This window comes from Rutidosis leptorrhynchoides, chromosome 8 (genome assembly GCF_046630445.1).
Source record: "Rutidosis leptorrhynchoides isolate AG116_Rl617_1_P2 chromosome 8, CSIRO_AGI_Rlap_v1, whole genome shotgun sequence".
NCBI lineage: Eukaryota > Viridiplantae > Streptophyta > Magnoliopsida > Asterales > Asteraceae > Rutidosis > Rutidosis leptorrhynchoides.
The window spans coordinates 125,153,985-125,170,262 of record NC_092340.1 but is presented as its reverse complement, the minus strand read 5'-3'; the positions used below and the strand labels follow the sequence as shown (position 1 = coordinate 125,170,262).

The following is a 16,278-nucleotide window of genomic DNA, read 5'->3' as shown; positions in this document are numbered from 1 at the left end:
TTGGACATTTTTTTAGAGTTACTCCTTTGAGGTAGTTTACTTATTACTCATATTATTATTATTATTATTATTATTATTATTATTATTATTATTATTATTATTATTATTATTATTATTATTATTATTATTATTATTATTATTATTATTATTATTATTATTATTATTATTATTATTATTGTCATAAGTATTAGTATTATTATTAGTAGTATTATTATCATTATAGTTATTAATATAAATATTAGTATCATTATTATTAATAGTAAAATCATTACTTTATGGTTATTATTATTAGTATTCATTATTATTAAAATTAATTTTTTTATTTAAAAGTATCATTTTTATCATTAATATTAAAAGTATCATTTTAACTCTATTATCATTATTATTATTTTTATCATTATTAATATTATTTTAGTATTATTATAATTTTACTAATAAACGATATATATATATATATATATATATATATATATATATATATATATATATATATATATATATATACAAAAATATATATAACGTAATAAAAGTAATATTTTTATATATAAAATCAATATATGAAACATATAGGTTATTAATATAAAAATGATATAATTAATAAATCTATATATATATAAATTTGTATGATTACAATTATGTGTGTTAATATATATATGAATAATATAGGTTCGTGAATTCAAGGCCAACCCTACACTTGTTCTAGGTCGTTATATGTATTTTTACTACAAAATGCAGTATGGTGAGTTCATTTGATTCCCTTTTACTCTTTACATTTTTGGGACTGAGAATACATGCGCTGTTTTTACAACTGCTTTATTTAATGCTTTTGAAATATATTTTGAACTTCGAATACATGAAATGCTTTTATAAATGTTTGACGAGACAGATACAAGCAAAACATTCCTCGAATGAATTATTATGCAGACAGAAGTTCTGCGGATTATTATTGAATTATGTGGACATGATAATTGCCACCATTGAATTATGTGGACATGATAATTGCCACCATTGAATTATGTGGATATGATAATTTCCACCATTGAATTATGTGGACATGATAATTGCCACCATTGAATTATGTGGACATGATAATTGCCATCATTGAATTATGTGGACATGATAATTGCCACCAATTGATATGAATGTTATGTATCAAGAGAATGATTTTATACACAGGTTATGTGTATGTTATTTTGTGCACAAGATATGTGTATGGTTACTATGATTTATGAAAAATGGTTTCGTACACAAGAAAGGTGTACTGTATTTAAAAGATATCGCATGTACATTACAGGTGGGTATAGGATTCGGGCCTATTTGTACCATGCAGCATTTAAATCTTGTGGTCTATCAAAATAATGAATTTTATTGTTTTATGATAAACTTATGAACTCACCAACCTTTTGGTTGACACTTTAAAGCATGTTTATTCTCAGGTTCGAAAGAAATCTTCCGCTGTGCATTTGCTCATATTACATGGAGTCAATCATGGTATATAGAGGTCAGAACCTCGCAATGGGACTAACTGTTGAAGACTTTGTCCAGATGGATTAAGACGGGTCGTTTCAGTTGGTATCAGAGCGGTGGTCTTAGCGAACCAGGTCTGCATTAGTGTGTCTAACTGATAAGTCGATAGGATGCATTAGTGAGTCTGGACTTTGACCGTGTCTGCATGTCAAAAGTTTTGCTTATCATTTCGTGTCAAAAATTATATTGCTTATCATCCTTAAAGTCTAGACACGTCTTACTGCCTCTATTGCATAGACAGTGTATAGATAAAATCATATCTTAGCGTATCTGTTATTGTTACCTTTGCCTGACAGCTTCCGTAGATTCCTCCGTAACTTATGGGATTTTAGTATTATATATGCATATGTAGATTATGTATTGCAGGGTACTAATATACATCCTTTAATCTAATTCTTATCGAAAATCCTTCATCTGATCGTACGAGATGAATCCCTCAACCAGTTCAAGTTCCCCGAATTCCGACAGCTATTCCGATATGGAAACACACTTGAGCTTCGAAAGCAGTATAACTGTAATGGATCAACAAAAGCAGTCATCACCAATTCTGGATGAATTGGCGATGGGTTCGTAGTCGACTAAACCAATAGAGACAAGAAGAAAGCGATCCTTTCCATTCCACCAACCGAATTTACCTCTTGGCGATGAACCTGAAGCACTTACCGGCGAACCAATCCGAAACACCATTTTTACACTCATTTCCAGAGTGTATCGTCACGATTATATTCTATCTAAAATTCTAAACCATATTCATCCACTTGTTCTGACCGACAATCATCCTGGAGTAATAGAAGAAGTCAACGAACTTCGCGCTAGAGTAATCAATTTGGAGAATATGGTGCAAAACTTACCAGCTTCAGCAACATCCCACGCCTCAACATCTCATTATGTACCTCGAGCATAATCATCGTTCTACGAATCATTCTACATCATTTATCTTCGTTCTTCATGGCGATTATGTAATCTCTAATGTTTTAGAGATTATATATTCTTGTTCTAACGGTAAATCAAATGAGATTAATATCATATTAACTCATTAAATCCATGATTTCATCTGAAGAAAATATATATGTATATATATTTTCATAAAGATTGTAATAAAAATTTCTTTTGTACAAACTGTTAATGGTGAAAATATTTTAACGGGTAGGTAATACCCGAGGAATAGTTTGATTTCACATTTATATGTACATCCTTCGAATCTGATTCAACAGTCATTTACTATCCTACTCACATCCACCGATATACGAATCCGTTCATCACAGAGTAATCATTTTCATTCAATTTCATATTTGGATTTTGACTTATCAGAATCCAACAAGTGGCATAATGAAGAAAACATTGGAAAAATAAAATTTGTTAGAAACACACAATTTAACTATGAAAAGAATTTTGTTAAGAATCCACGCTAATTGTTCCTAGCTAACTGTTCCTAGCTAACTGGTTACATTTTATTTATCGCAATTTAATTATCGCAATTTACATTCTCACAATTTACATTCTCGCAATTTACATTCTCGCAATTTTATTTATTATCATTTAATTTCTGTATTTATTTTACGCACTTTAAATATCGGGACATGTATACAAGGTTTTGACATATCATATCGACGCATATATATATATTATTTGGAATAACCCTAGACACTCTATATACAGTAATGATCGAGTTCTCTATACAGGGTTGAGGTTGATTCTATAATAATATATATACTTTGAGTTGTGATCGAGTCTGAGACGAATACGGGTCACGATACGTATTAATTAATTCGAATATTATATATTAAGCTATATATGAATTATTGAATTGCTAACTGTGGACTATCAAATGTGGACTACCAACATTGAACAATTAAAATGAATTAAAATATTGACTATAACATATGAAACTAAATAATTCTTCAAGTTTGCCACTTGATTTCATCTTAAACTTCATTTGTATCTTGACGATTACAATATGCGTTCAAAATCTTTCATGATTCTTGAAAACACCTCAATCGAAAGGATGAACCAACTGCACTTCATCCACGGAAGAAAAGATTTATGCATATAGTTATGCACCTGAAAAATACTCGGAACCTGAGTAAACGTTTAACACGTATCTGTGCTAGCTCCTTCGACATTGCTATTACCGAAAATAATCATGCAATTCCTTTTCAAAGTAGCCAATTATATCACAGTTTCAGCAAGTCAACTTCGACTTTTCGTTCGAAACAACCTTATTATGACCTTGACATATATGCATGCTCTTTTATTGTTACCGGGAAACTTTTTATATTCCATCATATTACCAGCAGACGTACCAGCAACCTCGTTGCTCCTTGGCTTAAATCTTTCCGACAAATCACTATATTTATCTATTGAAGTCTCATCATGTACTCATCCGCATCTTGTAACGAGTATTGCCATACCAATTACCGGGAATCAGCAAATCTGTATTGTGAGTCTCGTAACGTTTCCACATCAACACTTATATGTATCCATATAACATTTATTTCTTAGAACTATGATCTTTCATTCTGAAATTTTGAAAAGCACCCATTCTGCGAATTAATGCTCTGAATTTTGAAAAGTTGAATGAAGCAACAAAAAAAAAACTGTAAACGACCTCAACAGCCAAAAGTTGATGATAAAGAATTGTATGTTGGCAATGCTCAGAAAAAGTTTGAAACTGAAAAACTGATTGAGCAAACTACGAAGGAGTCTCTGAACAAATCACAAGGACTAAACTTGTACATAAAGAATCCTGATGATTCTGTTTCTGATAAAATCTGTAGAGAATATCCTGCTCCGAAGTCATGTTAAAATCTTACGGAAAATTTTTCTTCATCAACCTTCGAACTTAGAAATTCTAAAATATCATCATAAATATCTTCGATATTTCTGAGGATATTTTTATAAATATTCTTGTCCGAAATTATCTACCTCTTCGTGTTTTCTGTATTTCATTATATTGGAAACTTCTGTAAAATCTAAGTATAAATTATGAATGAATTGTGGAGAAGTGTTGGGAATTGAAGCATGGGTTAGTATAATATAATGACACTTGGCCAACGTGATTATATTACAGTAAGTCATGCTGGAAGTTCTATTGGAATATGATGATTCACAGATCATAACGTCATCATGTACCATGTTACATAACTCTTTCATTCTACTTAACTTCTGAACATATCAAGAAAATGTATTCTTGATGGTTCTATCTTCCGTGATGTTGATAAATTTGAAAATCAAATCGCGCTATCACGTTCCTTCCTGCTTAGAACATTATAATCATTCGAAACTCTATATCTACAAATTCTGGACTATTATTCGCTTGACTTGGAGTCGGGAAGGAAAAAAAAAAGAGCATGGAGCTCCGAAACATAACAATAAATGTAAAGCCGATCACAACACCGAAATTACAAACCGTGGATATCAATGTGTATAGCAATATAAAGACACGGGAGAATTATTAATACAATAATCTCTAGAGCATAGTAGAAATAAACAGATTCTTCCGAAGGGAGTTGGAAAAGAAGAACGATCATTGCGATAGTAAGAATAATAACAATGATTAGAACTGGATTAAGCATTCTCATAATCTTTTGAATTTGGGAAATTAGTATAGGAGTGGAAAATAATGGAACGAAAAAAGTTTAATTTATAATAGAAATATCAGACAGAGTAATCAAGGCAGATCACCGTATTTAATTATAGAGATCTTAATTTCCTTGTTCACCGAGGAATCAAATCTTTTAGATTTCGAAGATTTTCTTCAAATCCCTTGAATTCCGAAATTCAACCAAGACAACGTCAAAAGCTGAGACGCACTTTATTTTTCTAAATTCTACCAATACAACGTCAAACGTTAAGATGCACCTTATTTTTCTGAATTCAACCCTGAATCTGTCAAAAGTAAAGACGAATCTTTACTTTACCTATTTCAATATTTTGTGATAGCTTCATTCGTGCTCTTCAAATAATTGAATCGTTTTATCCATATTACTCAATGATGATAAAATTCTATTTTATCAATTCATATTGTCATGAGAACATATTTATCGTTAACCATGACAACCACGCTAAAATTTCGGGACAAAATTTCTTTAACGGGTAGGTACTGTGACGACCCAGAAATTTCAGATCAAATTTAAACTTAATCTTTATATGAGTTCGACACGATAAGCAAAGTCTATAATAATGAAGTCTCAAAAACTTTGAACTATGTTCATGTCTGACATTTGACTATGCCCGACGATTCACGAACAAATATTTATAATTAGATACATGTAAATTGTTATATTATTATTAGATATTCTTACTACTATCAATTCTAGCATTATTAATTTATTTCCGTTATCATTAAAAATTATTATTATTAATATAGTTATTATTGTTGTTATTATTAAAAAAACATAATACAATTTATTATTATTATTAATAGTATTATTATTATTATCATTTTTAATATTAATTATATAAATTATAAAAAGAGAAAATGGTACAAATCTGTTAAATCTCATTATACTTTAATTGATTTTTGTTTGTGTCGGATGTTACTATGGGTCAACTTCATATAAATTCATCCATGAATGGGAATTGAATTTGTGACTACTATTTTTGATTAGCAATCAATATCACCATCACTCTATATTATATACATATATGCACATACTAGTATACCCGTGAATGCACTAAATTGATATTATGGAATTGAGGTTACTGTTTTCTTGTATTTTTATATCCACATCTTAATTCATATCCACAAGTGGGGTTTACTAATCTGTTATACATCCTATCTATCTTTATCTAGTTACCTTATAAAAATAAACGTATAATATTTCTATGAAAGGCTGATATACTTGTGCTCTTCCTATTAGCTCGACTACCATACATACCCGTCACCTTCACCCTCTTCGTCTGTCACCACATCTCGCTCCCTCTAGACCGAGAAACACACACCCACTTGTTTCTTGTTACAATTGTTTGAAGGACCACCATTTTTCCTCTTGAAGTTTGTTCCTGCACAATTCAACCCAAACACTACACAAGCATCACTACCTTTCTTTATCCTACAAACCGATCGTCACTATTGCAACCATCTTATTTTGTATCACTTTTATCGTGAACTATGAACACCCTTGCTACAACCACCTCAAAACTCTGATCACCTTCGGATCACCAACATCATCCGATCACCACCACCTTGTATCATCTTTTAAACGCCACCCTCTTCAACCATGAACAACCACCACACCCGTTGCCACCTCAGAACCACTCACTATATATTTTTGTTATCTTGATTCGATCTAACACCTTCATTAATACTCTGACCAAATCGAAACTCATATCACCACTATCTCTCTCTTTTATCTTCTCTCTCTCTTAAATTACAACCACCGCTAACACCTACATCAACTACCTCTTCGTTGAAACCTCACAACCACCATGACCATCGAACCCACCTCAAACCATCATCTATATTTTTATCTTTCGTTTACATGTTCTGTCAAACGAACCCAATAACTATAACCTCCTTCACCAAGCCAACACCCTTCTTCGATTTTTTTTTTATTTTATTTTATCGATTGCACCAAATTGAAATGAGGAGGAAAGGTGCACTAGTCAACTTAAATGGTATTATATTAATACTTGGCCGACCAAAAGGAATTCTTTATGGGAATGTAATATAATGATGAAGACACGTTGATATTGCATCTTGGATTTTTGTTTGTGTCGAGCATCATGCGAAACCAACAGCTGCTATTTTTTTTTTTTAAAACAACTGATACCTTTTTAATTGTTTGATGCATCTTGGGCTTCGGTCATTTTTTTAAAATATATGGACTATACATGGGCTTGTAACCTTGTTTAATTATTTTCGGGCCTTGTTAATTTATTGGACTTTTAAGTTGGGCCAAGACTTGCAAAACCAGCGGTTCTTTCTATTTTCTCTTTTGTTGACGTACTAAACAATGGTATATGTTATTGATTTTGATTAATTGATAAACGAAGTGATAAAGGAAATGTTAAGATGATTATGATGATGAGTGAACGAGTATTTATGATGGCGATGGATAAAGATGACGATTTTGATTATAATATGGTGAATGATGGTGTCATTACCAATGATGAAGAGGGTATATGATAGTGACGATGGTGGTGTAATAAGATATACATGATGCATGATAAAGTCGATGTCTATGATAATGACGATGATGATGATGTTTATAATTAGGGTATGATTAAGAGATTGATAATGATGCATAAAAATGGTGATGACGGTTTATAAGAGTATGATAATGATTATGTTATTAATGATGATCATGATAAATATGGTTAAGGATGTTATCGGGTTAGCGGGACGTCGCGGGTTAAAACCCGGACTTGGACATTTTTTTAGAGTTACTCCTTTGAGGTAGTTTACTTATTACTCATTTTATTATTATTATTATTATTATTATTATTATTATTATTATTATTATTATTATTATTATTATTATTATTATTATTATTATTATTATTATTATTATTATTATTATTGTAATAAGTATTAGTATTATTATTAGTAGTATTATTATCATTATAGTTATTAATATAAATATTAGTATCATTATTATTAATAGTAAAATCATTACTTTATGGTTATTATTATTAGCATTCATTATTATTAAAATTAATTTTTTTATTTAAAAGTATCATTTTTATCATTAATATTAAAAGTATCATTTTAACTCTATTATCATTATTATTATTTTTATCATTACTAATATTATTTTAGTATTATTATAATTTTTACTAATAAACGATATATATATATATATATATATATATATATATATATATATATATATATATATATATATATATATATATATATATAATATATATAACATAATAAAAGTAATATTTTTATATATAAAATCAATATATGAAACATATAGGTTATTAATATAAAAATGATATAACTAATAAATCTATATATATATATATATATATATATATATATATATATATATATAAATTTGTATGATTACAATTATGCGTGTTAATATATATATGAATAATATAGGTTCGTGAATTCAAGGCCAACCCTACACTTGTTCTATGTCGTTATATGTATTTTTACTACAAAATACAGTATGGTGAGTTCATTTGATTCCCTTTTACTCTTTACATTTTTGGAACTGAGAATACATGCGCTGTTTTTACAACTGCTTTATTTAATGCTTTTGAAATATATTTTGAACTACGAATACATGAAATGCTTTTATAAATGTTTGACGAGATAGACACAAGCAAAACACTCCTCGAATGAATTATTATGCAGACAGAAGTTCTGCGGATTATTATTGAATTATGTGGACATGATAATTGCCACCATTGAATTATGTGGACATGATAATTGCCACAATTGAATTATGTGGACATGATAATTGACACCATTGAATTATGTGGACATGATAATTGCCACCAATTGATATGAATGTTATGTATCGAGAGAATGATTTTATACACAGGTTATGTGTATGTTATTTTGTGCACAAGATATGTGTACGGTTACTAAGATTTATGAAAAATGGTTTCGTACACAAGAAAGGTGTACTGTATTTAAAAGATATCGCATATACATTACAGGTGGGTATAGGATTCGGGCCCATTTGTACCATGCATCATTTAAATCTTGTGGTCTATCAAAATGATGAATTTTATTGTTTTATGATAAACTTATGAACTCACCAACCTTTTGGTTGACACTTTAAAGCATGTTTATTCTCAGGTTCGAAAGAAATCTTCCGCTGTGCATTTGCTCATATTACATGGAGTCAATCATGGTATATAGAGGTCAGAACATCGCAATGGGACCAACTGTTGAAGACTTCATCCAGATGGATTAGGACGGGTCGTTTCATAGGAATCACGCGTCGAAAACATGTGTCGAAATCGCGAGCTGAAAATGTTGATCGATAATGGACTTGACATGTTATATGAAGTTGACACTTAACCGAAAAAATTAACAAAAATTAACGACACCCCTCATTTTAATTAATTATTGAAAAAAAGACTTCTTTTTTATATCATAAAATAATAATTTACCTTTTTATGTAATTTGCTCAAAATTCATATATAGAGAAACACGTGGAAATATCATCCGATTAAGATGAATGAAGTTATACGGATCTGTACACATTTTACGTAATATAACTACAGTAAAATCCAATCCCAAATCAAGCCAAATTCCATTTTGCATTGCTTGAAAAAATGAGAGGTGATTCGTACTCCATCTTATTTTGGCCATACACCACCAAAACAATTATTTGGACATTTTACCCTTCCTTTTATTCACCACCAACTTCCCTTAACTTCTCAAATGAAGGGTAGAAATGTCCAAATAATTGTTTTGGTGGTGTATGGCAAAAATAAGGCGGTGAACGGATCAACTCGCTAAAAAATCCCTAAATCAAAAACTCCTACATTAATTTATTTAATATATATTCAATAGAGAGTATCAATTTACTATTCCTAACAATATTTTATTAATAAAATTCACTTTTTTAAAATAACCCTTCAACTTTAGTCAAAAGTAGCAATCGGCCCCTAACTAAAATTTTCAGAAATGACCCTCCAACTTTGGTCAAAATACAAATCAGTCCCCAACTAGAATTTTCATATAAAAATCTTAGATAAGCTCCATCAAAATCTACAACGAGCCATATCTTCTCGCTCGCAGCGAGTTAAAATTTTCCAACAATACAGTTGAACTTAAAATAATTTTACGAACACAACTCAACTAACTACTCACAAAACGAATGCCTTTTAAAAAAACGCTAAATAGTTAGGGTCACCTTTCGTACACATTTGTTTTTTTCTTTTTTTTTTCTTTTCTCCAACCACTTAATTTCCATTAGGGCTTGTTATTTTTAAATTTTCAACTTGTAGAATGGATTGATATCGATCGATCGGTGCCACCATAGCAACGGAAACAACAAGAACAATTGTCGGTCCCATATTTTCCATTCTCCCTTTCCAGATCAACACAAGTCACTCCGTAAGCCTCCCTCTCACTCTTACTTCAATCAATTTGATTTTTATTCTCTATATCGTCAATCAATTCATCATATTCACAAGCATTGTGTTGTTGTCAAATAAATTATATCAAAATATAAACCGTAATTGAAGAAGATGCAAGCTATCAACTTCAGTAGTGTGAACGGTTTTCATGCTGTAAACCGTAACCGTCAGGCTTTATCCAGTTCGACTGCCAGGACCAAAATTAACGTGACTCGGTCCGGTTCAGGTTCTAATTTTGGATTCCGTCTCCGGTCCAGTCATATAACTCAGGTGCTCCGTAACGCCGGTGCCGGAAGTGTGTTTCGCTCTCCTGAGAGTTCCAGATCAGTCAAAGCTCAAGCGTCTGGTCTGTTTTAATGATTTTATTATATATTATATATTATATTATTTATTATTTATATTTATATTTATTAATTATTTAAATTTAAATTTTGTGGACAACTGTTATGTTATGTATATTATGAAATATGGAGTATTATCACTGTGTGTGACCTGATGCTGGTTGATGATTGTTCTGTGAATAAATTAATTACATGAACTTGTTTTTCATAGTAGTTTAATTGTTATTTGTGATTTTGAATTCATCGACTGCAAGCTTTCAGAAGTGTACTAATCTGATATCAATCCATTATTAGCTGCCATTAGGCATCCTTGCATGATTAACAGTTATGATTCGTTTGTGATTGATATAAAAATTGATCCAATGAACATATATGATTCCATACAATGATCATTAATTAACACGCTGTACGATGATCAAATTTGTAGATGGAGATGTTCCTCCCATTAAGAGTATTTCAAAATCTACTGGATCGGTTTTGCCATATGTCGGAGTTGCTAGTTTGGGAGCCATATTATTCGGATACCATCTAGGGTAAATACACTTTTATACCAGATTAGTATAATATATATTCATTAAAGTGTCATGTAATGTGACTAATCTTGGTTTGTTTTCAGAGTGGTTAATGGTGCACTCGAGTACCTTGCTAAAGATCTTGGTATTGCTGATAATGCAGTTTTACAAGGCAAGTTTCACTGAATTTAGAATTGATACTTTAATTGATTAATGTATAATATTAAGCAAGTTTAACTCATAATTGATTTAGGTACAATATCTTATTATTATTATTTTTTTTGTACAGGATGGATTGTTAGCACTCTACTTGCTGGTGCAACTGTTGGTTCGTTTACAGGAGGGTCTTTGGCTGATCAATTTGGAAGAACAAAAACTTTTCTACTGGATGCAATTCCTCTTACAGTTGGAGCGTTTCTTTGGTTTGATAATCTTCCCAGTTCATAATTGTTATTGACTATGATTTTGTTTTCATGAATACTATAAATATAAATATGATATGATATATATCTTCCAGTGCAACGGCTACAAATGTACAGACCATGATCATAGGCCGTTTGCTTGCTGGCATTGGAATTGGCATATCATCTGCTATTGTCCCTTTGTACATATCTGAGGTAGTTATGTAAAATGTTACAACCTTTTTCAAGCTGTTTACTTTTTTATATAAGCAAGTTTCAACCTTTTACCGTTTTCTCTTGAAAATCTCTTTTTAGATTTCACCAACTGAAATTCGAGGCACACTTGGATCTATCAACCAGTTGTTTATTTGTATCGGAATCCTTGCAGCTTTAGTGGCTGGACTACCCTTAGCCTCAAACCCTTTATGGTAATTTTCCCACATTTTAAGGTCTTTTATTGTAATGGTTTTTATATTTATATTAGTTTCATGTTTTTTATTTCTATTTTTTTTATTCCAGGTGGAGAACAATGTTTGCTATTAGTACTATTCCGTCTGTTCTCTTGGCATTAGGAATGGCTTTTTCTCCCGAATCTCCTCGATGGCTAGTTCAGGTTTTGCTTAAACGAATTATTTGTTATTACCACTTTTTCATTTTAGTTTCTACCATGTTTGAAGTAAATATGCATTAAATATATAAAACATGTAGTTAGTGCTAGAGAATTCTAGATTAGTCGTAGGGCCTGTTTACTTCACATTTAATGATCTATTCTGTACAATTCTTAATTCAGTAAGTAAAATTTCCGTTTCTTTGTCACTTAATCTGAATATTGGTATGTTTTTAAGAGACATAGATTCAGATAGCCCTTCCCAAACAGAGGCAAATGAATTCAGGACTTAATACAGAAAAAAGTAAACAAAGTAAACAGCCCCTTAAGGCTTCTCATATGCCATCCTTATATCTATATATACTAATTTTGTATTAGAAGTTGAGAGCAAGTAATACAATCAAAGATGTAGTCCTTTGGGTGTTAACAGTAAATACTTTGTTCTCAAATTTTGTTCTTACTTTTGGTTTTCGATTTCAGTTTCTAATTACATACCATATGATTATGAATTGATGATTTACTTGCAGCGAAGGAAGATTCCTCAAGCTGAGAAAGCGATTAAAAAATTATACGGAGAGGGTAAAGTTGCAGAGGTTATGGCCGACTTAAGTGCATCCGGTCAAGGCTCAGAAGAACAAGATGCTGGTTGGTTTGATCTATTCAGTCGCCGCTATTTCAAAGGTAACAATATAACACACACACACACACACACACACACACACACATATATACATAATATATATGTATAATATATAACTATTGACATGTATATGGTTTGGCAGTTGTGAGTGTTGGTGCAGCACTTTTCTTGTTCCAGCAATTGGCTGGAATCAATGCAGTTGTGTACTATTCTACATCCGTGTTTCGCACAGCAGGAGTTGCATCTGACGTGGCAGCCAGTGCACTTGTTGGGGCCGCAAATGTTTTCGGTTAGATCTCTTGTCTGGTCTTTCAATATATTGACGAAAGATGACAATGATAGTTTTATGGTTTGGTTAATTGATTTAAATGGAGTTGGGTCAAATTGGTAAACTTATAGTACACATTTAACAGGCGTAGCAGAGTTGACCCACGAGTATATTTGTTCATTTAATAAGAAGTTACACAGATTTAGGTAGTGTTTGTTTTTCAGTCTGCACATCTTATTATGTTTTATGTTTGTGCGCCCGCACACGTTTTTACCGCAGACTGTTTGTTTTTTCTGAAGACATAAGATAAAATAATATCTTATTCTGTATGCAAACTCGCAGACTTAGATATATGCTTCTAAGTGACGAACGGGATTAAGTTATTTTGTAGACATAAAAGCAAACAGTCTTCTAGCATACATACCTTTTAGGCCACATCTTCTTTCCAGATATGGTCCGCAGATCTTGAAACAAAAACATCTTAAAAAACAAACAACACCTTAGTGTTTTACTTATGAACATGAAAACAGTATCAGTACAGCAGTAATCAAAACCTATCTGTGAAGGGATTTAATAGGCTGTATACGTTATAAATAGCCTTTGGTCGGTTTACCACCCATCATACCTGTTCTACATGTTGTAAATATTGTATAAAACAACCCACATCGACTCCCAATAACCAAATTATTTAAATGATGTATTATTCCTGAATTTCAGATCACGATTTCATTGCAGGTACTCTGATTGCATCATCATTAATGGATAAACAAGGAAGAAAAAGTCTTCTGATGACAAGCTTTTCTGGAATGGTACGCACATAATTATCTTATAATCATACAAATATATACTACATATTGGAATAGTGTAGATCATTAATACTGTAATTGTTCTTAAGGCTATTTCAATGTTGCTGCTTTCGTTGTCCTTCACTTGGAAAGTTTTGACACCGTATTCAGGCCCACTTGCTGTTATTGGGACCGTTTTGTAAGTTAAATCATCTCTGCTTTACTAATTATAGCTATAGATATAGATATAGATACAGATATAGATATTTTATTCGTCAATATATCTCATCTTCATAGGTACGTGCTATCGTTTTCCCTTGGTGCGGGCCCCGTTCCTGCTCTTTTACTACCCGAAATTTTTGCATCCAGGATTAGAGCAAAGGCAGTTGCGTTGTCTCTTGGAATGCATTGGGTAAGTCACCAATCACCGTTTCTAATAATCTAATTTATTTCATATAAAGGTTAATCTTGTAAATGGTTACATTGTGGTTTTGAGCAGATATCAAACTTTGTAATCGGGTTGTATTTCTTGAGTGTGGTGACGAAATTTGGCATAAGCAAAGTGTACCTGGGGTTTGCATCGATCTCTCTTGTTGCTGTTATGTACATAGGTGGTAATGTTGTTGAGACAAAGGGGAGATCGTTGGAGGATATCGAGCGTGAACTTAGCCCAGCAAACTGATGATATGCACATTTTAGGTGTTGATCTTGATGAAAATAATAAAGGTAGGGTTTTTGTAGTTCAGTAATCTTGATGCAGCCAACTGTTCTTCCTTATAACTGGTTGTATTTTTCTTGTTTGTGGTCTGGATATCTGCCCAAATTGTAAATTTCTGATACTATGGGTTCTTTTTCCGATAAATGAGACCTGGGATTTCAGTTTTTTTTTTTTTTTTTTTTTTCCTTCTTCTTCTTCCTCCTCCTTTTGCTGGTCCATTACTTGTTAGTCCATGACTTTGTTAGTGCATGACTTATGTTTATACCTACTTCCGGCTAACGGATACAACGGATACAGATATAAGTACATGTTAAGACTTTTTGTGGAGTGGATTGCCGATTGACTGTTTTTCCTGCGGACAACGTCCGTACAGACCTGGATCACAATACGGGGATTGTTGATTCGGGGATCTTGGGGTGGCTAAGTCAATCTCTGGATTCAAACTGTGAGTTGGTCCGTCTAGTGTTATGTTGCTATGCTCTCGAGTCTTAAAGAGAAATTATGTGAGAGAGAGAAAGTGTGTTCTATGTCACAAGTCCAAGTGTTCGAAAAGTGATGGCCCAGGTGTCCTATTTATAGTCTTGGGTCTCCGGATTGTTCGGAGACGTGTCGCATTCTGAAAAGTGCGTAATTGACTTTACACTTTATGTTGGCGTGGCATGTGTGCTGTTCACGTACCTTATATTCTAGTAGTATATTGAAAGCGGTCTGCAGAGCTTACGTAAAACGTTAGGCGGCATGCTTTATCTTTATTAGATAAATCTTGTCGGAGGACGTAGAACGTCTTCATATAAATAATGCCTTTAACTTCATTTTTTGTATGTTCTGAGTACGTCTTGCATTTTGTAAGTGTTACTCCGTTTTCCTCTATTCATGTAAATCAGATAATACACCATTAAGTCCCCGTTAAGTGCCCAGTTTCATGATTGTAAAAATACAATCACTTAACTCGAAATATATAATGCCTTTTTTTGTTCTTGGGAACATAACATAGCCTTTGATACCTTGATTGGACGTGCAATCATCACTTTTTGTGGTTGATTAGACGTATTACAACATTTTTGATTTTTTAATAAATCCTTAAAAGTTTCATAATTTATTCATAAAATTTTTTATTTCTTACAGGTTTTATTATCTAGTCACTCTCCCTATTTTTAATCCATCTTATAAATAGTCCATTTATTTCTCCCAAATAACTTTCTACGGATCTTCGCTTTTATCCTTTATACTTTCTTCATCTATCACAACTTTCTTTTGCATTCAAATGCTTAGGTGCTGTTTGTTTTTTAAGATGTTTTTGTCTGAAGTTTTGCGGACCATGTCCATAGAGAAGATGCGGTCTAAAGGTCTGTATGATGAATAGCGAAAACTGTTTGTTGTTATATCTACAAAATAACTTAATCTGTCTGCAGCACTTAGAATCAT

At 31.7% G+C, this 16,278-nt stretch overlaps 1 protein-coding gene across 1 annotated transcript; it reads left to right on the top strand.

Moving 5' to 3' along the window:
- Window positions 1–10,449: 10,449 nt before the first annotated feature.
- LOC139861389 (plastidic glucose transporter 4-like) lies at window positions 10,450–15,024 on the top strand. Its single transcript, XM_071849770.1, has 14 exons — window positions 10,450–10,558; window positions 10,690–10,927; window positions 11,350–11,455; window positions 11,539–11,606; window positions 11,724–11,856; window positions 11,952–12,051; window positions 12,151–12,263; window positions 12,355–12,448; window positions 12,970–13,123; window positions 13,225–13,371; window positions 14,086–14,159; window positions 14,246–14,334; window positions 14,433–14,547; window positions 14,635–15,024. The coding sequence occupies exons 2-14, from the start codon at window positions 10,693–10,695 to the stop codon at window positions 14,815–14,817; spliced, it is 1,611 nt and encodes a 536-aa protein (XP_071705871.1). The 5' UTR covers window positions 10,450–10,558; window positions 10,690–10,692; the 3' UTR covers window positions 14,818–15,024.
- The last annotated feature ends 1,254 nt before the right edge of the window (window positions 15,025–16,278 follow it).

Bases quoted from the DNA above. Each gene is read 5' to 3' on its own strand.
- LOC139861389 (XM_071849770.1), top strand. From the start codon at position 10,693: ATGCAAGCTATCAACTTCAGTAGTGTGAACGGTTTTCATGCTGTAAAC. The intron at 10,928-11,349 runs GTCTGTTTTAAT...TCAAATTTGTAG, and splicing joins AGTCAAAGCTCAAGCGTCTG to ATGGAGATGTTCCTCCCATT. The intron at 14,160-14,245 runs GTACGCACATAA...ATTGTTCTTAAG, and splicing joins TGACAAGCTTTTCTGGAATG to GCTATTTCAATGTTGCTGCT.